Source organism: Microtus pennsylvanicus, chromosome 1 (genome assembly GCF_037038515.1).
Source record: "Microtus pennsylvanicus isolate mMicPen1 chromosome 1, mMicPen1.hap1, whole genome shotgun sequence".
Classification (NCBI taxonomy): Eukaryota; Metazoa; Chordata; class Mammalia; order Rodentia; family Cricetidae; genus Microtus; species Microtus pennsylvanicus.
In genome coordinates this window covers 140468037-140493142 of record NC_134579.1, presented here as the reverse complement: position 1 = coordinate 140493142, position 25106 = coordinate 140468037, and the positions used below count along the sequence as shown (strand labels likewise).

General features: G+C 43.1%; 1 protein-coding gene and 1 long non-coding RNA gene across 2 annotated transcripts in view; one reads left to right on the top strand and one right to left on the bottom strand.

Moving 5' to 3' along the window:
• Positions 1–25106, top strand: part of LOC142859176 (uncharacterized) — a 376470-nt gene that overhangs the window by 261176 nt on the left and 90188 nt on the right. The gene's annotated exons all lie outside the window — the stretch shown is intronic.
• LOC142859136 (cytochrome P450 2B2-like) lies at positions 828–24887 on the bottom strand. Its single transcript, XM_075989489.1, has 9 exons — positions 24711–24887; positions 15933–16095; positions 15646–15795; positions 13651–13811; positions 12762–12938; positions 12219–12360; positions 10132–10319; positions 9818–9959; positions 828–1871 (listed from the first exon to the last, which is right to left on the bottom strand). The coding sequence occupies exons 1-9, from the start codon at positions 24879–24881 to the stop codon at positions 1690–1692; spliced, it is 1476 nt and encodes a 491-aa protein (XP_075845604.1). The 5' UTR covers positions 24882–24887; the 3' UTR covers positions 828–1689.

The window sequence follows — 25106 nt, the reverse complement described above, 5'->3', positions numbered from 1 at the left end:
GATAGTTTGATTTTTCATTCTCTTCTCATGTTGTTCTCTCTAATTCTCTCTCTCTCTCTAATTCTCTCTCTCTCTAATTCTCTCTCTCTCTCTCTCTCTCTCTCTCTCTCTCCCCCCCCCCCCCACTGCTTACACACCCTAACAAAATCTTTCAGGCAATGCAGGAGTCACCAAGGGTTACATTTCATTTCTCCCTTGCAGGGGAAGAGCAATTCAAACTAACCCACAACTATTTAAACTTATAAAACTAATACCCTGTTATCAGAAGTCATAAATTCCCGATTCTCTTTGGATCTCCAAGGTGACTGGAGTGTCATAAATCTGAAAGTTCAAGCTCAAGACAACATTGCAGAGAAAGCATAAGTTTCTTAGCTTCACCTCAGTCAGCACTCACGGGAAACTGTGACACATTATGCTTTAAATCTCAAAATGTACTGCCTACCCTGTGTGTGATCTTGGATCATAAAAAGAAATCTGCAGTTCCCCTTAGGGTTCTACACAGTCACATTACTCTCTGTAGTCCTGACTGAACAAAAGTTGCTTCTATTTCTAGAGTCCGATATTCTACTCCCTGTTATTTGTGCAATACCAGGACCCAACACTTATATACATAAGAAACAATCAGCTGAACTTGAGTCTTCATATCAGCAATAAAATGCCAGGAAAGGGTGCAAGAAGTTAGTCGTCTGTATTGAGCTGTTTTGTATTTTTGACTCTAGCCTAAATGAATCAGCAGCTCAGCTATGTGTCTTCTGAATGTTAGATTGGTTTTCTGGAGTAGTTTATCTTTAAAAGACCATTAGCAATCCAATCTGGTCCAATCCAAAGTTATTTTGAAGCTTTATTTCAACTAATGGTGCACACTAAAACCTGTGACACATTTCTGAGCATTAAGATTCAAGGAATTTGAGACAGCTGGATCATTGTTTTTCTTAACTCGAGCTGTGGTCTTCAGCAGCCTCTTAGGGGAAGCTCATAGGCACAGACTGTGTATTATTTCCTTGTGTTCATTTTTATTTATCAAGATTCTGTATAAGCTAACATTATATCAATTAGACAGCACAGTTAGGGAGGAATATTCGTCTTGACAATCCACAGATAAAACTACCCAGTACATCAGGTTGTTTTCATGAGAGAAACACACTATGTCACAGGCAGTAGGGTCTCCCCACATCTACTCACACCAAGCCAGATACCAGAGAAAGATTGTAGCAATAAACATGTAAGAACAAAGTAGAATCAAAAGATATTGCAGAGTCTGTGTTCTCATAGTCTTACATAAAACAGGATTAACCCATCAGAGAGTTTTCCTCCTGGCGAGCTGACACTTTGAACTTCACTTTCCACCTGCTCCTCCTCTGACACGACCTCTGGCATTCATTAGAATGTTTCATGGAGGACCAGAAGTCTCTCCATGGAAACTGTGGTTGCTCGGCACAATAGAGAACTGACTCAGCATGAGATGTAGCCTTTAGAAGTCTCTCAGTTCACACATCAAGAAAGACACTGAGTGATTTCCCCAGTGCCATTCTCAGGGCATAAGGACACAGCTCAGAGCTTTATAGAAGCTGCAGTAAGGTGGAAAGGTGTGAGCAGGGACCTACGGCCTGGTTGGCAGCAGGTCTCTCAGAGGCAGAAAGATGGGGCCATTCTCAACAGGAGTGGGGACACCTGGCCACCTCAGCCCAGTCAGCGGGGCAAGAACTGGATCTGGTATGTTGGAGCCACTTTGGTCAAGCCACTCTCCTTGGGCGTGAGGTCAATGTCCTTAGGAGCCACGGGACTGGACACAGAGAAGTTCTGGAGGATGGTGGTGAAGAAAAGGAACAATTCGTTGCGGGCAATGCCTTCGCCAAGGCAAATGCGCTTTCCTGTGGGCACAGAGAATGAGCCATGTGAGCCCTACGTGTGTATACAACCTTTAGACTGTCCCTTCCATAAACCCAAACAACTCTCCCATTGCAATGGATAAGAATGAGTTTGATCATTAACCTGCTATTCAAGAAAGAACAGTAAGAGTTTCTCCCAAAACCTTAAAGAATTGGTGCAAGGGCCAGTGAGACTTCTTAGCATGGAAGGCAGTCTGACATCGATCCTGAGGACATGCGTTCACCCCCTGAACCCACATGTTCCAAGGAGAGAACAAACTCCCATAATCTGTCCTCTGTCATAAACACATACACACTCACTAGCACACATGTATATGCATGCAAACATATATACAATAAATCAATTATAAAATGTACAAATAAAAATCAATTATAAAATTACAAATTGGTGGTGGATGTCTCATAATTTTTCTGACAGATTTCTAGGTTTTATTCATTATCAGAGTCCTTTTTTTCAGAATTAAAGAACACAATAGAGTAGGAACAAATATGCATGTGTAAACACGTATAATGTAACATCTGTAATGTTCGCTTCTTTCTCATGTGAGGAGATTGGTCCCCATCTCATTGGCTGCCCTGAAGGTGAAGGTGCTGTTTACAGAGACTCTTAGACCAACAACTGAATGGCATTAAGGGTCCTAGATAAGCCAGACATGAGGGCACATGCCTGTAAGCACAGCACTTGGGAGATCACGGCAGGAAGATAATGGAATAAATACCAAGAGCTCTCTGTCTGCTCCTGTCTCTGTCCCCTCTGTCTCTCATCACCACCACCTCTTTCTCTTTCTTTCTGTCTCTCTGTCTCTCTCTCTCTCTCTCTCTCTCTCTCTCTCTCTCTCTCTCTCTCTCTCTGTCCCCATTGCTTATTCAGCAGATCTTCGTCTCTCCCTCTGTTCCCCAAAACCCATTCCCCAGTCCTCACCCCACCTCTGCAACAGAAACTTTGCTGCAGCCTTCTCTACCCAACTCCACATCTCTTTGGATTTCCCTGATCTTCCCCAGGATGCACACTCAGCTCCAGCTCTGCAGCGGAATGCCTGCTGTATTCTCCCTTGCCTCTCTGGCCCCATCCCCATTGAATCACAAAGATCTTCTCCTCCAATCTTCCTCCCCCCCCCCCAACTTATCCTATTATTCCAGCCTCCAACACCAGCAGGCATTCCCTGGGACCACACCAGCTGGGCAGGACAGGGAAACAGGTCCACAGAAAGCTTCCTGTGACAACACACAGCCATCATGTTCACCTAAACCCCAGAAACCAAGAAACCAAACATCCGCCCAACAAAGACAAACCCGGAAATCCGCACTTAGACCTATAATCATCCCAAAACCAGATCCCTGGGTGTCAGCATAAAAACACAATCAGGAACAGCCAGGACAATGTGTCTCCACAAGAGCACACTGAGGAAATCAGAGAATTTAAAGAACATACTTAAAAAACTTGTATTCTACTAAATTAGAAAATCTAAAAGAAATGGATACTTTTCTTGATAGGTACTACTTACCAAAGTGAAATCATGATCAAATAAAGAATTTAAACAGACCTATAATCCCTAGAGAAATGAAAACAGTCACTGAAAGTCTCCCAAATCCCGGGGAGGTGGGGGGGAGAAAGCCTAGGGACAGAGTTTCAACAAAGAATTCTATCAGACTTTCAAAGAGGAGTTCATGTCAATACTCCTCAAATTATTCCACAAAATAGAAACAGAAGTAATATTGTCCAGTTCATTTTATGAGACAACCATAGCCCTGACACCCAAACCACAAAGAAAGAGAATCACAGACCAATTTGCCCTATAAAGGCAAAAATACTCTATAAAATTCTTACAGACCAAATCCAAAAACACATCATAAAGATCATCCACCATGATCAAATAGGTTTCATTCCAGAGATCCGGGATGGTTCAATATATGAAACATTAATAAATACAAACAAACTGAAAGGAAGAAAACCCATGTACTCATCTCATTAGATGCAGAAATATGCAACTTTGACAATAACCAGTGCCTCTTCGTGATAAATGTACTGGAGAGTAGAGAGACACAAGGGACACACCTACACATAACAAAGACAGTTTACAGCATGCCTACAGCCCACATCAACTTAAAGAGAAAGGAACTCAAAACAATTCCACTAAAATTCAGAACAAGACAATGTTGTCTAAAATCTCCACATCTATTCAATAGAATACTTGAAGTCTTAGCTAAAGTAATAATACAACTGAAGGAGACCAAGGGCATACAAATTGAAAAGGAAGAAGTCAAAGTGTACTTATTATCAGATGATATGATTGTGTGTCTGTGTGTATGTGACCCAAATATTTCCACTGGGTAATTCTGACAGCCTATAAACACTTTCAGAAAAATAGCTGGACACAAAATTAACTCACAAAAACCAGTAGCCCTGCGATATACAAATGATAAACGCACTGAGAAAGAACCCAGGGAAACAACATCTTTCACAATAGCTTCATATAATACAAACATCCTGGGATTACTCTGGCTGCTCTATTTATAGAGCCAGAATTGGAAACAACCTGCATGTGCCTCAAAAGAAGGATGAATAAAATGTGTTACATTTATACAATGGAGGATTATTCAGCTGTTTAAAAAAAAAACATTGAGAAATTTTCAGGCAAAGGGATGGAATTATAAAAGAATCCTGAGTGAGGTAGCCCAGACCCAAAAAGATAAACATGGCATGTATTCATTTATATGTGTATATTAGTCATTAAATAAATGATAACAATAGACCCAGAAAGGTTGCATATAGACGAAACTAATAGGAGGGGAACATGAATCTCCCTGGGAGGGGAAAATAGAATATAGTTCATGGGTGGTCTAGGGGCATCAGAAGAGACAGGAATGGAAAGATCAGGTGGGAGGAGAGATGGGCTTGAGGGATAGAGTGTGGGGAGAGACAGCAAGAATTGAGGGGCTTTGAGTGTTGGTATGGAAACCTAGTGCAGTAGAAACTTCCTAAACTAAAGAAAGGCAATTCGAATGAGGTCTCTAAATAATGAGGGAGACATGGACCCAACTGGCCATCTCTTCTCACTAAATGAAGCTTCTAGTTCCAGGACTGGGCTACATTCAATTGAGTTTCTGGCCAAAGGGGTCCCATGGAAGACCCCAAACAACCCAAGGCTGTTACCAAGACAGAAGGTTGAATCCACAAACTGACAGCAAGGCTTCATCGCTGAAGACAATTCCCACACAATACACTAGACTGGAGACATCTAGCTGGTGCCTATATAGAACCTTCACCCCCATGTTCTAGCATCTTCAGTATAGGAAGTATTTTACAGGCTACCAAATGAGAAATGTATACACCAATTAGGCCACAAAACCTTTGGTGAACCATGTTATCCTGCCTGCATGAAATACTAGTGCTCAACAGTGGTACAATGCAGTGTATTGTGGGAGTAATTATCCAATGTATGGTTTGAATATGTAGCATTGCTTGGGTGACCAAGAACCAGGGACTAGATAGCCCAGAGACATAGGATAAAAAATGCTATTGCTCAAAAGGAAAAAAATAACAAAAAACTCTTAAAGATATTCTGCTACACTCATAAATCAATGCCTTCCTTATTCAGCCATCACCAGAGAAGCTTCCCCTTGCAACAGATGGAAACAAATACACAGAGACACAGCCAGAGGTTTCAAGGAGAGAGAAACCTTGGAACACAGAGATCTAAATGGAATGTCTTTGTCAAAACCCACCCCTCAGAGCTCAGAGCACCCAGAGGAAGAGGAGGCAGAAAGAGGGTAAGAGACGGAGGGGATGCAGGACACCAAGAGAACGAGGCTCTGAACCAACTGAGCAGAGCTCATATGAACTCAGACAGGGCCTCCTAGGATCTGCACCAGGTCCTCTGTGCACATCTTAAAGCTTTCAATTTAGTGTTTCCATGGATTCCTGAGTGTGCGGATGAGTGGGTCTCTGGTTCTTGTGCCTTCTCTTGGGCTCTATTCCTTCTCTTGGTTTGCGCTGTATAACATTGAAGTGATGGTTTTTGTTTTATCTTATATTTAATTCCATCATGTTTGGTTGCAATAGTTTAGAAGCCTGTTCTTTTCTGAGAGACAGAAAGGGATGTATCCTGTGGGTGGGGAGGGTGGAGGGGAACTGGGAGAAGGAAAGGGAGGGAAAACTGTCATCAGCATATATTGTATGACAAAAGAATCTATTTTTAATAACAAGGAAAAATTAATAAACATGTTTAGTAGGAAAAGAAAGAATTGGTAGATTTGATGCAACTGGAAAACAAAGTATGGATTACTTTGATCATTGTACTTTCTAAAGTGGAAGAACTGTCTTCTGCACTTGAGGAATTTATCTAGGCATTGCTGCATTGACTTTAAAGGCATCCTGAGCTCAGACAGTGAACTCCATGAGAGCAGGAGCAGATTCCAGACCAGGGTCATTTGCGGAAGCAGGCCTGGGCCAGTGACCTGAGCCAGAGCAGGCCTGATGCAGTGAGCTCCATGGGAGCAGGTACAGGGGAGCAACTGCGGAGCAAGTGAGTCAGATACAGAGACAGAGACTGCTGCATGTTGGGATGTGAATCTGGAACCTTCAAGGGAGTAGACCTAAGCTAGGACCCCTGTGGGTCTGGACATGAGTCTAGGAACTTCCACGAACTAGGCCTGACCAGGACCCCTGTGGGTCTGGGCATGAATCTGGGACCTCCAAGGGAATAGTCAGGAACCAGACATCTCTGCAGGTCCAGGCATGAGTCTGGTACGTCAGAGGGAGTAGGTCTGAGCCAGGACCTCTGTGGGTCTGGACATTGGTCTGGGATGTCAAATGAAATAGGCAGGAACCATAAATCTTTGCAGGCCTGAGTATGATTCTGGAAACTCTGAGGGAGTAATCCTGAGCCAGTGCTCTGCAGGTCTGGGAGCATCCAAACCTGGGAACTCCATAGGAGTAGATCAGAGCCAGGGACCTTTGTAGTACAAACCCAAGTCAGGAACCTACGCAGGAATGAATCCAGACCAATCTCACCCAAGAGAACTAGACAGCAAAAAATAATCAAATTGAGAGCTGAAACCAACAAAATAGAAACAAAGAAAATAATAAAGAATCAATGAGACAAAGAGTTGGCTCTTCAAGAAAATCAACAAACTAGACAAATCTTTATCCAAACTAAAGAAAAGGCAGAGAGAGAATATCCAAATTAATAAAATCAGAAATGAAAAGGAGGAAAATACAACAGGCATGGAGGAAGTCCATAGAATCATCATCATATTTCAAAAACCTGTATGTACTCCACAAGATTGGAAAACTTAAAGGACATGGACATCTGGATATCGCAGAAACATCACCCTTCACGATAGCCACAATTATCATAAAATATCTTTGAGTAACTCTAACCAAACAAGTAGAAGACTTGCATAATCAGAACTTTAAATCTTTGAAGAAAGAAATTGAAAAAGACACGAGAGGTGGAAAGATCTCCCATTCTCTTGGATAGGCAGAATTAACATAGTAAAATGGCAATCTCACAGAAAGCAATCTACAGACTCAATGCAATGTCCATCAAAATCCCAACAAAATTCTTCACAGACATCTAAAGAACAGTATTTAACGTCATATGGAAAAGCAAAAAATGCAGGATAGCCAAAACAATCTGGACAATAAAAGAAATTCTGGAGGCATCACAATCCCTGACTTTAAACTCTGCTACAGAGCTACAGTACTGAAAACAGCCTGATATTGGCATAAAAACAGACAGGAGGACTGAATAGAAGACCGGGATATTAATGCACACATCTTTGAACACCTGATTTTTGACAAACAAGCAGAAAAATATCAAATGGAAAAAAGAAAGTATATTTAACAAGTGGTGCTGCATAACTTATTATCAACAGTATAAAAATGAAAATAGGCCCATACCTATCACCATGCACAACTCAAGTCCAAATGGATCAAAGAACTCAACATAAAGCCAACCACACTGAACCTTGGGAAGTACACTAGAATGCATTGGCACAGGAGACCACTTCCTAAATATAACTCCAGCAGCACAGACACTGAGAGAAACAATTAATAAATGGGACCTTCTGGAACCTAAAAGCTTCGGAAAAGCAAAGGACATGGTCAACAAGACAAAATGACATCCTACAGAATGGAAAAAGATCTTCACTAACAGCACATCAGACAGAGGTCTGATCTCCAAAATATACAAAGAAATCAAGAAAATGGTCATCAAAAGAACAAATAACCCAATAAAAAAAATGGAGTACAGACCTAAACAGAGAACTCTCAACAGAGGAATCTAAAATGGCTGAAAGACACTTAAGTAAATGTTCAACATCCTTAGCCATCAGAGTAATACAAATCCAACAACTCTGAGATTCCATCTTACAGCTGTGAGAATGGCCAATATCAAAAACACTGATGACAACATATGCTAGAGAGAGTGTAGGGTAAAGGGAATACTCCTGCCTTGCTGGTGGGAGAGCAAGCTAGTATAGCCCCTTTGGATGTCAGAAAATTAGGAAACATTCTTCCTCAAGATCCAGTAATACCACTTTTGGGTATATATCCAAAGGATGCTCAACTGTGCCACAAGGACATGTGCTCAACTATGTTCAAAGCAGCATTATTTGTCATCACCAGAATCTGGAAACAACCTAAATGCCCCTCAACTGAAGAATGGATAAGGAAAATGTGCTACATTTACACAATGGAGTACTACAAAGCAGAAAAAATAATGACATCTTGAATTTTGCAGGCAAATGGATAGAGCTAGAAAACATCATTTTGCGTGGGGTAACACATACCCAGAAAGACAATTATCACATGTACTCACTCATAAGTGGTTTTTAAACCTAAAGCAAAGAAAACCAGCCAACAAATCACAATCTCAGATCATCTAGACAGCAATGAGGACCCTAAGAGAGACATACATTGATCTAATCTACATTGGAAGTAGAAAATGACAAGATCTTCTGAGTAAATTGGGAGCATGGGGACCTAAGGAGAGGGTTTAAGGGGGAGGGAGAGGCAAGAAGGGGAGCAGGAAAAAATGTAGAGCTCAAAAAAAAATTAAGAAGGTGAGCATCCAAACAGGCTAGGTTCCCACAAAGCCAGTTCATGCAGTAGGATCAAAACCCAGTGCCATTGTCTTTGGCTTCTCATCAGCCCTCGTTGTCCGTCATGTTCAGAGAGTCTGGTTTTATCCCATGCTTTTTCAGTCCCAGTCCAGCTGGCCTTGGTGAGCTCCCAATAGATCAGAACCTAGCCTGTTTGGATGCTCACCTTCCTAGACCTGGATGGAGGGGGGAGGACCTTGGACTTCCCACAGGGCAGGGAACCCTGACTGTTCTTTGGACTGGAGAGGGAGGGGGAAAGGAATGGTGGAAGGCAGAGAGGAGTGGGGGGAGGGGGAGTAAAATGGGAGGCAGGAAGGAGTCAGAAATTTTTTCAATAAAAAAAGTAAAATAAAATAAAATAAAAAATAAATTAACAAAAAAGATAAAGCAAAAAAAAATGCCAAACATCCTGACCTGGAAATATTTATTTCCCCATCGTCTCTATTAATTAATTAATCTGTTGTTTACTGCTGGGAGCGGCGGGAGGAACCTGGTTGTGCACTTAGCCCATTTGTTCTCTGTGAACATCCATTGTTCTCCTCTGTCAGCCATTTAATCAGGATTAGAGAAAACTGGTTTCACTAGTTTAAAAAGATTCTCCACTCATAAAAAAAAATAATTAACGGTTTTGAGGCATTTCAATACCTCTCCAAAATCCTCCTGAGTAGGATGCACCTTTAGTTCAAGAGACCCCCCTTCCTGGGACAGTAGCCAGGTGGAATGGGTTCCCAGCTGGAACAGACTGGACCTAGTCCTGACTGTATCCTGGAGGGTAAGCCTGCCCTCTAGTGTTTGGGAAATGAAGCACAGGTCCGTCTCACCTGTAGAGAAGGGCATAAAAGCTTCATTTTTCTTCAGATCCCCATTGGCATCCAGGAAGTGGTCAGGATTGAAGGCATCTGGTTGTTCAAAGTACCGTGGGTCATGGAGAGCTGAACTCAGGATGGGGTACACTTCAGTGTTCTAGGAGACATTGTGAGAGGCAAAGATATTAACATACCCTGGCTCCCATCTGCTGACAGTCAGTCCTTAGTGATCCACAGAATGCTGGGAAACAACAAACAGGCCAATAGTGGTGATTGGGAGAGTGGAGGATGTTTATGGCATAGAGATGTGGAATTGCAGCTGGTCTCACCTTGGGGAGCAGGTACCCTCGGAGCAAAGTGTCTTTGGTGACTTTGTGCGGCAAACCAATCGGGGTAATATCTGCAAATCTCTGGATCTCGCGAAGGACAGCCTCAGTGTAAGGCATTTTGGTGCGGTCATCAAGGGATGGTGGACGGTGTGAGCCAATCACCTGATCGATCTCCTTTTGGACTTTCTCTGTACAGAAAAGGAAGACAGCAGACAATGCTTGCCCCCTTCACAAAGGCAATGCACAGTGACCCTGTTTTCTGTGAGCCAACAGCTTAGGAACAGTGCAGATCCAGGAGATTCTGTTGAAAGAGACACAGTGCACTCTGGGACATGCACACCTGCGTTTCTCCCAGGCATCTGTCTCTCCAGCCATGCTTAGAACTATGTTGGAGATTCTCCTCACAGCTCCAACCTTGCTCCTAATACAGAGAAAAGGAAAACCCACAGCAAAGGGCTATTTTCATCTATCAGTCTGACTGAGGGCTGGAGAGGAAGATGGTAGGAATTTTCTGCATTTGAAATATAATGTTATAATTTGTGGTCATGGATGAGAGAGACAGAAAGAGAAAGAGAGTTCTCTGCATGGAGTTTATATTTAATAATTTAACAATCCAGGAGGCTGGAGATATGTCTCTGAGGTTAAGAGCACTGGATGCTCTTAAAGAGGACCCGGGTTCAGTTTCCAGCATCCTCATGGCAGCTCACACTGTTTGTGACTCTGGGTCCAGGGAATCCAAACCCCTCACACAGACATATTTGCAGACAAAACAGCAAAGAACATTAGTTTAGCAAAATAAAAATACAGGCTAACAATCCGAGGCTGTATCCTCAGGAATAAAAGGGAAGTAAATTAATCTATGGATAACAAAATACAGAATATGAACACATTGGTGAATATATTAACCAATGAAAGGGCACAGCCAGAAAATGCACTTGACTTGCATCTTGAGAAGCTGACTTTAACATCAGGACCCATGTGAATGTGCGGGAGCTATCCAACTGCACAAAGTTGTCCTCCCACCTCCACACATGTGCTGCAGCAGCCAAACTCACAACAACATCACATCGATTTCATATTCGTAGAATGTGAGTGTGTAAGCCAGCCAAGCAATGGATGAGTCGGTTACTTTAGGAAAGATTGCTGACTGAGTGAAATGAGCAAAGCAAAACTGGATCTCCATATTCCACTTCTCACTCACTGTATTAATCAACTAATGAGTCACAAATGGTGCACACACAAATAAATCAATGAACATAAGTATCCAATAATGAAGTGATGTTAGGCTTAGCAACGGAATAAATGAATGAATACATGAGCAAATATAGGAATAAATAGGTAGGTCTATTGAATAAATCACAGATAAATAAATGAATTATTAAATGGATACATGGAGGAATGGATTGACCCGTGAGGGGTGAATTCAAAGGCCAATGGGCAGACTTAAGGAATGAGAAGATTTGTATGTGAATGAACCAATGAATAAATGACAGAGAGCCTGCTCAACTAGTTATGATAAAAAATAAAACTCACAAACTGATTCATTCACATAAATGAATGAAGTATATCTCATTGGGTCAAACAGAGATGAAGGAATCAAGGATTAATCATCTATGAGTATAGAGAAGATGGGCAGAGGATTAATGTGTGGGTGCACAGGTGTGTAGAGGGAAAATGAATAGATAGATGTTAGATAATGGATGAAACACGAAATGAATGGCAAATAGATGAACAGGTGGATGGACAGAAAGATGAATGAGTATCAGATGAATGCAAAGACAAAAGAAGGAAAGAAAGAAAGAAACAAAGGGAGGAAGGAAGGAAGGAAGGAAGGAAGGAAGGAAGGAAGGAAGGAAGGAAGGAAGGAAGAAAGGACAGATGATCCAACCTTCAAGTTATAGCAGAAAACAATGGAAATGGACCAGCTGAGTGTTCATTCGCACACCACCCACAGCACTGCCTTAGGTTAGAAGTTGACCAAAGCCTTCAGAGCTCCAGATGTAAGAGGCTCATGTCTCTCTCATCCACACAAACCTCTGCAGAAAAGGGTAGCTAGACGATTCCCCAACTGGCCACCTGTTGCTCACCTGCTACATGGGGGTATTTTAGCAGGATCAGGAAGCCAAAGCGGAGTGTGGTGCTGCTGGTCTCGGTGCCAGCAAAGAATAGAGCCAGCACGGAGATCATGAGGTTTCGGTGATTGAATTCCGTGTGTTGGTTGGTCTTCTCCTAATTCCAGATGGGAGAGAGAAGCGAGGGTCAAGGTGCCTGAAGCCTTGCAGAGAGATGCGCACACACATCCTGGGAACTGTCCTTCTGTCTCACTATCTGGACCACATGGAATTTCTCAGTCTCTGCTCTGTCTTCTCTCTCTACTGTGCTCTCTGGTAGTTTATCATTTTTTTGTCTCCCAGGCTCTTTTTTCCTCTGAGGACTTTTCAGCTTTTTTTCTGTTTATTCCCCAGCCTTCGTTCTCCCTACCACATTTTCTCTTCCTTTTATTTCCATCATTTTCCAGATCTCCTCCACTCCATTTCCTGTTTCTCCTCCCCATCATTATCGCCCTTTTCCTCCGCTCACAACCTCAGCCTTTACTCTCAGCCATCCCCTTTCATTCACGCAGGACTTACCTTCTCCATGCGTATAAGGTAAGTATCAATAAAGTCTCTTGGATTGTTTGGGTCCAAGGTTTCCTGGTGCTTCTCCACACTGTGACCAATGTAGTCCAGGACCTCCTGAAAGTTTTTGTAGATTTGTCTGTGGGTACCAGGAAAGAACTTCAGGAAACCCGAATAGAGCTCAAACACCTGCAAGAAAGAAGGGCCCAGCAGGTCACAGGGAGTTATCAGGACTCAGGAAGGGGGCAGTGCTCCTAGGTCCACAGATATGATAAAGAAACACACACACACAAAGACACACCCCTCCCATACATGGACAACATACATACACATGTCTTCGACCTTTATCTCTAAATCAGTCTCTAACCTTCATTTTACATCTCTGTATCTCCCTTTTCCTCTGCTCTGCTCTCTCTCCCATCTTCCTTGCTGTTTTGTCTTAATTTGTTTTCATTGTGGGGTATTGTATTTTGAACACATTAATGCCACACAGGCTTTAAATTCAACATGTAGCCTAGGATCAGCCCAAATTCCTGATAGCCCAGTCTCTAACACCAAAGTGCTGGAATTTCATGTGTTGTACACCACCATGTCCTGGGGATGAACTCAAGGGCTCGTGCATGAAATACTGTATCCTCTGTCCTCTAAGTAACAGCTGTATTTTCCACATCATCATGTGGATGGCTCTGTATTTCTGCATTCAGGTCTCTCCACTGTGCTCAACATCCCTCTCTCCCTCTGTTCCTCCTTCCCTCCATCCCTCCAGGTCATAGTCTCCTTGCTTTTCCATGTTGTCTCTATCCTTCTTCCAGCCATAAGACACTCCCTTCTTCACTCACAAAGCAGCCTTTTCTTTCCTCTGCCTTGGATGCTCCTCCTGACCTCCAGGTCCTCCACTGACCTGGCTGGAGAATGAGCTGATGAGCGAGATGGTCTGATAGATCAGCTCCAACAGGCGCACGAAATGGGGGTCTTTGTAGTCAAAGCGCTCTCCAAAGACAATGGAGCAGATGATGTTGCTTGTGATGGACTGGAAGATGTACGTCGGGTCCAGGGGGGCTCCTGAAGGAGGATACAGGACAAGAGAAAGGGAATACAGAATTAGCGGAGTATTTGACTTCAGCCCCATCTCTGTAAAGTCGTCCCCACCACTCACTGCTTAATGAACGGCAACACATTTGTATATATGGTGTGCATAAGAGTCTGGGCTCTTCACTCACAGATGCGTGCATACCTTTATTTAACTCCCTCAGTACTGTACAGAATATGGGATGCTATTTCTATATACAGAAAGGGATGCCCCTTCACCAAGGAAACTCAGCTAATCATGGCTGGAACATGGCTGCAATTAGGATTCTAGGAACAAGACTTAGAGTGAGTGTAGTCAGTCTGCACCTGCTCCTCCTCCCAGGACGACATCCTCACTCTGAACTGTTAGCTAACTGCCACTGGCAGGAATGGTGCACAGAAGAGTTCAGGGATGGCTGTGTCAATTACAAGCCCTGTATACTCCATGCCTATCTGCCTGTCTTCCTCCATCCCTTCCCTGACGTCCTCCATCCCTTCTCTGACGTCCTCCTTCCCTTCTCTGATGTCCTCCATTCCTTCTCTGATGTCCTCCATCCCTCTCTTCTCTGATGTCCTCCATCCCTCTCTTCTCTGACTTCTGAATTATATGGTGTTCCAGAAGCCATCAGCCGCTGTTGCCTGCAGCTTTGTATACTAGGTTCTGTCGTGGTCCCTGGCAGTTGGAGGACAGTTGTCAGTACAGCAGTATTGGGTCACTGTTGCCCTTCACCCTGGGGCTGTCTTGTCTGTGGTCTCTGATCCTATGAGGACACTTTCCTAGGATTCAGCAGCTTCACTCTTAGTCCATTTTAGCTTGATTTCCGCTTGTTTCTCTTCCTTTGGGTACCTCCATCACTAACTTCTTTCTCTCATCATTCTTCTCACCCTCTGCACCTTTCTTCCCTCCCCCTTCCTTACTGACCTCTCAGATCTCCAGAGAAAGGTCAATAAGAGATGACAAATACCCCGTGTAAAGAAATGGAGGTGCAAGCAACAGTCTTGTAACCAATGTGCCCTTGATATAACAAACTTAAAATACCCTCAGAGTACCTCTAATTTTTACCAAAATCAAACTCCCATGAGCCTCTGTGCTCACTGCTGCTCACCAACACACTCACAAGGAAGAAAACACAGTTCCCTGCTTAGCTCATGTCTGCAGGTCCTCCTGCTCCCTTCCCTTCATCGATTAAAGGTCTGTGTTTGCCTTTAATGAGACCGTGGAGGGGGGGCAGGGATAGGGGGCAATTATAACGATTAAGTCAAAATGTTCTTGAACACTTTGTGCAATAGAAGAGTAACTTGGAATTCTCTTTCTCCTGTCTCCACCTCTGGAGTACTGGGATTACACACATGCAGGACCATGCCCACTGTATATGGTGCTGTAAGCTCTCCACAACTCAGCCACAGCCACATCAAAGGCAGGACCTCACACTGTAGACAGGGCTGGCCTTGAACTTACGGCTGTCTTGCCATAAGTTCACATTCTGAGTTCTGAGAGGATGAGTGTTCACAAAAACTATCCAATTGACAAAGAAAAATAATTCACTGGTTGATCTTCTGAAGAGGATTGACCACCATGGGCAGTACGTGCGTCTTAGTTATTTTGGAAACAAAATACCTCACATTTTTTCCTGTCCTTATAATTCTCTCTTTCCACCTGTATCAGTATTTTGTCCTCTCCATACTCTGTGTGTGTGTTTGTGTGTGTGTGTGTGTGTGTTTGTCTGTATGTCTGTCTGTTTCTCAGCCCTTGTTTTTCTCTTTCTTAGACTCTGCACTCAGGTCCCTGTGTCACCATCTTTCTTTCAGCTCATTCTCTGGGACTCACCCTGGGATTTCCGCAGCTCCTCCACTACACATCGGGCCTCCTCCTGAATCCGCTCTTCCACACTCCGCTTGCCCATTCCAAAATCCTTCATGGTGGCCAGAGAGAATCGCCTAAGGGTCTTCCAGCGTTCTCCATTAGCAAAGATCACACCTAAGAATGTAGGAGAAGCATGGCTGGGTTATAATAGAAAATCAAAGACCCTGAGTTCTTCCCCACAGCTCGGGCTCCACCTCTCATCCACATCTTCCCAGACCACATCCGCCACTTCACCCTGTCCCGTATCTCACCATATCCCTGTACAATTGGCTCAAGCACAGCAACTGTCCCCCGGCCAGAGAAAGCCTCAGCTTGGTCCACCAGAGCCTCCCTTATGGCCTCTGTCCCATATAACATGACCACGGGCCTCGGTCCCAGGTGAACTGTGAACACGTCTCCATATTTTTCTTTAAGCTGCCAGGATAAGGGCGTGAAGGTTGTGGTTAGTCGGTGCAGACATTGTTGCTACACTGTGAAAACACCTAGACACAAACTGGTAAATAGGTACCCCTCCCCTGGCCACCCTTTCTCTCCTGAGGACCTAAGAGGTGAAGGTTAATTCACAAGGTAGCCAGGGTCTGCACTGATTGGTTGGATTTTCTAATCAGTGCACCAGCACTGTAGAGTAGGGAGACAGGGCAGCACTTGTTTATAATTCTGGCACAAGAGAAGTAGAGACCAGAGGATCAGTAGTCATCCTTGTCTGCACATCCAGTTTGAAGGCAGTCTCGCCTGCACATGACCCTACCTCAAAAATAATAGATACAGATGTGGATGCAGATGTGCATTAGTTCCGTGCCCATACCCTTCAGTCTGGCCAGGTGAACTGTGCTTCCTGTGGTCCAGCTTCAGTCTGTCCAAGGCCTCCTGACAACATTCAGAGAGAACAGCCCTGACCCACCCACTGGTTTGTTTGGGAAGGAAAGTGATAGTCACCTAGTAGTGGTCCTGTATGTGAGTCATGACTTCAGTTTGGACATTTGCATAAATGCCTGGCAGTGCAACCATTGGAGTCCTTGAGGAGCATGGTGCAGGGTTTGCAAACAGCCCTCCCATGTCCTCTTGTAACCTTTACTCTCTCTAGATTGCACTGCAGCTAATAGAAATGAACGGCTATGAAAACGATCAGTGCCCAGTGTTGTTTGGAGACAATGCCAAGAAAAAAGCTCTGCATATGTTTGATGTTGATATATTCATTAGTTTTTTTGCAACAATGAACTAACAATTCTTAGACCAGATCAATGGTGTAAGTGAAACTTGCCAACTTAATGCTACACAAAAGCAAGTTTTGTTTTTATCTGCTGCATCTAAATGATGTTCAAACACAGATGCAGTTGATGGTGTGTTGGGATAGTGGGAGACAGTGACTACAAGGGGCTGAGAAAGGGATGAATCTTGATGTTAAACATCAGTGGTAAGAAAGTGTTCATCTTTAAAATTCATGGAGGTGGGCTTCTTGAGAGGTGGCCCAGTTCAACAACATCTTAACTCAAAACTTAACAGTTGGAGCAGGAGAGGTGGCTCTGTGGGCCAAGAGCACCGCTGTTATTGCTGAGGCCTTGAGTTTAGTACCATCTTCCATATCAGAGAGCTAAAAACTGCCTGTAATGCCAGCTTCATGGAATTTGATGTCCTTTTTGGTTTCTTCAGATATCAGATATGTATAATGACACACACAACCACAAAAACATGATTATGATCATCATGATGATGGTGATGATGAAGATAGATAGATAGATAGATAGATAGATAGATAGATAGATAGATAGATAGATAGACAGATGATAGGTAATAGACTGATAGAGACAGATATATTGATGAATAAAAGGCAGAAACATATATACATACATAAACAGATAGATGATACAGATCGTTTGTAAACATTGTAAGTGGGGCTCAGTGGATAATAGCAGTTGCTGCACAGTTGTGATGACCAGGATTCAGATCTCAACACCAATATAATAAGCTAGCGGGTTATAAGCCTATGACTCATGATTAAAATGTTGATGGTGAAGATAGAAAGATTGCTGGAGCTTGCTGACTTCCAGATTCAATTTCAGGAAGGGACCCTGACTGAAGATTATGGACAGATTTATGGAGGATACCAGGCACCCTCCTCTGGCCTCTGCCTCTATGAGCGGGTGTGCACACAATTAGAAATATACTCTGGGCTGGGACCGAACCCGAATTGGGAGGGCAAAGGAGAGGGCGGTAGTTCCTTTGTCTCCATAGCCTGCCTGCAGCAAGCAGGGTGGGCTCTTTGTTTGAGAGCAACCCAAGCAGCACGGAGTTTCGATCTGGGCAGCGGGAGAGACATCATTGGGGTGAGTGATTGAGGCTGCAGCTGGGAACAGGGGACTCAGATGTTCCTCGTCCCTCCTACACTTCCTGGTCATCCTGCAGGGGCTATACTGCCCAATACCTCCTCTCTCTTCCTATCCCATCCAGCTTGCATCCAGAACCCCTCACCCCCTGTCTCCCTCCCTGCCACCCTCCCCTCTTTGGCGGCATAGCACCTCCCAGCTCAGCTTGCTCGGGCACTGGGACTGAACCCGAATTGGGAGGGCAAAGGGGAGGGCGGTAGTTCCTCTGTCTCCATAGCCTGCCTCCAGCAAGCAGGGTGGGCCCTTTGTTTCCGAGCTACTCAAGCAGCACAGAGATCCGATCTGGTAACCAGGAGAAACATCACTGGGGAGTGACATCACTGGGAAGGTACATCAGGGGGCAAGAAGACCTGATCCTGTAAAAGAAGATCCATAGGGGAGCATTTGGAGGAAAAGATGGGCAGGCGCCAATGCAAGAATTCACCCAACAATCTGAAAAACAAACATGAAACCACCAGAACCCAGCGACGTCACAACAGGAGGACATGAACACCTTAATCAAGAAGAAGTAGAAAAAACTGACTTTATGAAAGTGATAGAGGCCCTTAAACAGCATATAAAAAAACACCCTTATAGAAATGGATGAGAAGTATAACAGAAAGTTTGAGGAATTGAGTAAATCAGTGAATGATACCCTAGGAAACCAAGGGAAAAAAATCAAGCAGATAATGGAAATAGTTCATGACTTGCAAACTGAAATGGAGGCAAAGAAGAAAACACAAACAGAGGGCCGGCAGGACATGGAAAATCTAGGTAAACGAATAGAGACTACAGAAACAAGCATAACCAGCAGAATACAAGAGATAGAAGAAAGAATCTCAGATTCTGAAGATAATATAGAGAAAATAAACACACTGATCAAAGAAAACAGCAAGTCCAACAAACTCTCATCACAAAACATTCAGGAAATATGGGACACAATAAAAATACCAAACCTAAAAATAATTCAAGTAGAAGAAGGAGAAGAAGTGCAGCTCAACGGTCCAGAAATTATACTTAATAAAATTATAGAAGAAAACTTTCCCAACCTGAAGAAAGATGTACCTATGAAGGTTCAAGAAGCATAAAGAACACCGAATAGGCTGGATCAAAAAAAAAAAACATCCCCTCGCCATATAATAATCAAAACACAAAGCATACAGAATAAACAAAAAAAAAAGAGCCACAAAGGAAAAAGGCCAAGTTACTTATAAAGGTAAACCTATCAGACTTACACCTGACATCTCTACGGAAACCATGAAAGCCAGAAGGTCCTGGATAGATGTACTGCAAAAACTAAGAGACCATGGATGCAAACCCAGACTACTATATCCAGCCAAGCTTTCATTCACTATAAATGGAGAAAACAAAATTTTCCAGGATAAAAACAAATTTAAACAATACATAGCCACAAATCCAGCCTTACAGAAAAATAATAGAAGGAAAATCACTAACCAAGGAGTCCAACAATGACCACAATAACTCAGACATCTAGAGACCCTTCACCAGCGCAACTCAAAGGAGGAAAACACACAAACACTACAAGCAAAAAAGTGACTGGAGTTAACAACCACGGGTCATTAATATCACTTAATGTCAATGGGCTCAACTCACCTATGAAAAGGCACAGGCTAAGAGATTGGATACGAAAACAGGATCCAACATTCTGCTGTTTACAAGAAACACACCTCACACACAAAGACAGGCACCTACTCAGAGTAAAGGGCTGGGAAAAGGCTAATCAAGCAAATGGACATAAGAAACAAGCAGGTGTGGCCATACTAATTTCTAACAAAGTTGACTTTAAACTTAAATCAATCAGAAGAGATGGAGAGAAACATTTTTTTTTATTATTTTTTTTTTTGGAGAGAAACATTTTATACTCATAACAGGAACAATTCATCAGGATGAAGTCTCAATCCTGAATATTTACACCCCTAATATAAAAGCGCCAATGTACATAAAAGAAACATTACTAAGACTCAAGGCAGCCATCAAACCGCACACACTAATAGTAGGAGACTTCAACACTCCTCTCTCACCAATGGACAGGTCAATCAAACAGAAACCTAACAGAGAAATTAGAGAATTAAGGGAGCTAATGAAGCAAATGGACTTAACAGACATCTATAGATTATTCCACCCAAATAGGAAAGAATATACCTTCTTCTCTGCAGCTCATGGAACCTTATCAAAAACTGACCACATACTCGGTAGCAAAGCTAACTTACACAGTTACAAAAAAAATATTAGTAACCACCTGTGTCTTATCAGATCACCATGGATAAAAGTTAGAATTCAACAACAATGCTACCCACAGAAAGCCTACAAAATCATGGAAACTGAACAGTCAACTTCTGAACCATACCTGGATTAAGGAAGAAATAGAGAAAGAAATTAAAGTTTTCCTTGAATTCAATAAAAATAAACAACATACTCAAACTTATGGGACACTATGAAATCAGTCCTAAGAGGAAAGTTCATAGCACTAAGTGCCCACTTAAAGAAAACACAGAAAGCACATATTGGAGACTTAACAGCCCACCTGAAAGCTCTTGAAAAAAAAAGAAGCAGACTCACCTAGGAGGAGTAGAAGACTGGAAATAATCAAACTGAGGGCTAAAATCAACAAAAGAGAAACACAAAAAACAATCCAAAGAATCAATGAAACAAAAAAGCTGGTTCCTGGAGAAAATCAACAAGATTGATAAACCCCTATCCAAACAAATCAAACGGCGGAGAAAGAATACGCAAATTAATAAGATCAGAAATGAAAAGGGGGACATAACCACAGACACAGAGGAAATTCAGAGAATCATTAGATCTTAGTACAAAAGCCTGTATAACACAAACTGGAAAATGCAAAAGGAATGGACACTTTTTTAGATAAATACCATATACCAAAGTTAAACCAGGACCAGGTGAACAATCTAAACAGACCTGTTAGTCGTGAAGAATTAGAAGCTGTTATCAAAAACCTCCCTACCAAAAAAAGCCCAGGACCAGATGGTTTCAATGCGGAATTCTACCAGAACTTCCAAGAAGAGCTAATACCTATACTCCTTAATGTATTCCACAATATAGAAACAGAAGGGTCATTACCAAATTCCTTTTATGAAGCTACAGTTACTCTGATACCAAAACCACACAAAGACTCAACCAGGAAAGAGAATTACAGGCCAATCTCACTCATGAACATCAATGCAAAAATCCTCAACAAACTACTGGCAAACCGAATCCAAGAACACATCCCAAAAATTATCCATTATGATCAAGTAGGCTTTATTCCAGAGATGCAGGGCTGGTTCAACATACGAAAATCTATCAATGTAATCCAGCATATAAATAAACTGAGAGAAAAAACCATATGATCATTTTATTAGAAGCTGAAAAAGCATTTGACAAAATTCAATATCCATTTATGATAAAAGTATTGGGGAGATTAGGGATACAAGGGTCATACCTAAATATAATAAAAGCTATATACAGCAAGCCGACAGCTAACATCAAATTAAACGGAGAGAAACTCAAAGCCATCCCACTTAACTCAGGAACACGACAAGGCTGTCCACTTTCGCCATACCTCTTCAATATAGTGCTGGAAGTTCTAGCAATAGCAATAAGACAACATAATGGGATCAAGGGGATTCGAATTGGAAAGGAAGAAGTGAAACTTTCGTTATTTGCAGATGATATGATAGTGTACATAAGCGACCCCCAAAACTCCACCAAAGAACTTTTACAGCTGATAAACACCTTTAGTAATGTGGCAGGATACAAGATCAACTCCAAAAAATCAGTCGCCCTCTTATACACAAAGGATATGGAAGCAGAGAGGGAAATCAGAGAAGCTTCACCTTTCACGATAGCCACAAACAGCATAAAATATCTTGGAGTAACTCTAACCAAGGAAGTGAAAGATCTATTTGACAAGAACTTTAAGGCATTGAAGAAAGAAATTGAGGAGTATACCAGAAAATGGAAGGACCTCCCTTGCTCTTGGATTGGGAGGATCAACATAGTAAAAATGGCAATTCTACCAAAGGCAATGTATAGATTCAATGCAATCCCCATCAAGGTCCCATCAAAATTCTTCACAGATCTTGAGAGGACAATAATCAACTTTATATGGAAAAACAAAAAACCCAGGATAGCCAAAACAATCCTATACAATAAAGGATCTTCTGGAGGCATTACCATCCCTGACTTCAAACTCTATTACAGAGCTACAGTGATGAAAACAGTGTGGTACTGGCATAAAAACAGAGAAGTCAACCAATGGAATCGTATAGAAGACCCGAATTTTAACCCACAAACCTATGAACACCTCATTTTTGATAAAGGAGCTAAAAGTATACAATGGAAGAAAGAAAGCATCTTCAACAAATGGTGCTGGCAAAACTGGATGTCAACCTGTAGAAGAATGAAAATAGACCCATATCTATCACCATGCACAAAACTCAAGTCCAAATGGGTTAAAGACCTCAATATCAATCAGAACACATTGAACCTGATAGAAGAGAAAGTGGGAAGTACCCTACAACAGATGGGCACAGGAGATCGCTTCCTATGTGTAACCCAGCAGCACAGACATTAAGGGCAACATTGAATAAATGGGACCTACTAAAACTGAGAAGCTTCTGTAAAGCAAAGGACACTGTCACTAAGACAAAAAAAAACAGCCTACTGACTGGAGAAGATCTTCACCAACCCCGCAACAGACAAAGGTCTGATCTCCAAAATACATAGAGAACTCAGGGAACTAGACTTTAAAATGCTAATTAACCCAATTAAAAAATGAGGCACTGAACTGAACAGAGAATTCTCAAAAGAGGAAGTTCAAATGGCCAAAAGACACTTAAGGTCATGCTCAACCTCCTTAGCAATCAGGGAAATGCAAATCAAAACAACTTTGAGATATCATCTTATACCTGTCAGAATGGCTAAAATAAAAAACTCCAATGATAGCCTTTGCTAGAGAGGCTGTGGAGGAAGAGGAACCCTCATTCATTGCTGGTGGGAATGCAATCTTGTGCAACCACTGTGGAAATCAGTGTTTCGGTTTCTCAGGAAATTCGGGATCAACCTACCCCTGGACCCAGCAATACCACTCCTGGGAATATACCTTAGGGATGCCCTATCATATGACAAGAGCATTTGTTCAACTATGTTCATAGCAGTATTATTTGTAATAGCCAGAACCTGGAAACAACCTAGATGCCCTTCAGTGGAAGAATGGATGAAGAAAGTGTGGAATATATACACATTAGAGTACTACTCAGCGGTAAAAAAACAATGACTTCTCAAATTTTGCATGCAAATGGATGGAAATAGAAAACACTATACTGAGTGAGGTAACCCACACCCAAAAAGAAGAACATGGGATGTACTCACTCATAATTGGTTTCTAGCCATAAATAAGGGTCACAGAGTCTACAATTGGTGAACCTAAAGAAGCTAAGTAAGAAGGTGAACCAAAGGAAAAACATATAGTTATCCTCTTGGCTATGGGAGGTAGACAAAACGGCCGGGGAGAAAATTGGGATCTTGGGGGTGGGGTGGGATGGGGGTAAGCGGAGATGGGGAGAGAAAAGGGAGAAGGGGAAGATAGGGGGAACTTGGGGAAAAAAGATGATTGGGATAAAGGAAGGTTGGATAGGGGAGCACGGAAGCACAATTCTTAGTTAAGGGAGCCACCTTAGGGTTGGCAAGAGACTTGAACCTAGAGTGGCTCCCGGAAGCCCAAGGAGATGTCCCCAGTTAGTTCCTTGGGCAGCTGAGGAGAGGGAGCCTGAAATGGCCCTATCTTATAGCCATACTGGTGAATATCTTGCATATCACCTTAGAACCTTCATCTGGCGATGGATGGAGATAGAGACAGAGACCCACACTGGAGCACTGGACTGAGCTCCGCAGGTCCCAATGAGCAGCAGAAGGAGGGAAAACACGAGCAAAGAAGTCGGGACCACGAGGGGTGCACCCACCGACTGAAACAGTGGAGCTGACCAAGTGGGTGCTCACCAAGGCCAGTTGGACTGTGACTGAAAAAGCATGGGATAAAACCGGACTCTCTGAACATGGCGAACAATGAGGGTTGATGAGAAGCCAAGGACAATGGCAAGGGGTTTTGATCCTACGCAATGTGCTAGCTTTGTGGGAGCCTAGCCAGTTTGGATGTTCACCTTCCTAGATATGGACGGAGGGGGGAGGACCTAGGACTTACCACAGGGCAGGGAACCCTGACTGCTCTTTGGACTGGAGAGGGAGGGGGAGAGGAGTGGGTGGAGGGGGAGAGGGGTAGGAGAAGGGGGAGAAAGGTGGGAGGAGGGGGAGGGAAATGGGAGGCTGGGAGGAGGCAGAAACTTGTTTTTTTTTTCCTTTTCTCAATAAAAAAATAAAATAAAAAAATTGTATCCCTTGGTCCATACCTAGATACCCAGACACTTTTCACACTCCAAGCATAGTGTCCCACAGTATTCCAAAACAGTGAGGACACACCTGTTGATCTGAGCACCATTTGTCACCAATCAGCACCTCACCTTTACTCAGCAACCTTCCAACGTGAACCTATGACCTGGAAGGAGTCTTTTGCTTCACCCACTGAGTGATCCCCAGGAGCAAACATGGGGCTAATCCCATAAGGCACAGGCCCTGTGCGTGTCTTACCTGATTAAAGGAGTTGAGGAGGCCTCCTCTGTCCATCTGTAGCAGGTTTCCCAAGAGGGGCAGGGGTCGGGGTCCTGGTGGAAGGTGACCATGGGCCTTTGGATGGCCCCTGACCAGGAGTAGCAAGAAGCCTGCGAGAAGAGCAAGGAGGAGCAGGACACTGGGCTCCATGGTCCTGGTCTGAGCACCGTCCACTTCACTGCACATTCCAGCGGGACTTTTATGCTGGACCTGCATCTCCACCCAGTTGAGCAACTTCAGCTGTTCCTGCCTCCTGTTTCATCACTGTCCAGGAATGTGAGCTCCTGATTGGGCTGTCGGTGACCTATTCACTCCCTATCTCCTTACCCACACCCTAACCCTAGGACACCATGAAACAGATACACAGGACAAAGG

Excerpts from the sequence above, each read along its gene's own strand:
- LOC142859136 (XM_075989489.1), bottom strand. The coding sequence starts at position 24,881 with ATGGAGCCCAGTGTCCTGCTCCTCCTTGCTCTTCTCGCAGGCTTCTTG. Across the intron at positions 16,096-24,710 it reads TCCTCAACTCCTTTAATCAG|CTTAAAGAAAAATATGGAGA; the intron begins GTAAGACACGCA and ends TTATCCTGGCAG. Across the intron at positions 9,960-10,131 it reads GAGGGTACCTGCTCCCCAAG|AACACTGAAGTGTACCCCAT; the intron begins GTGAGACCAGCT and ends AATGTCTCCTAG.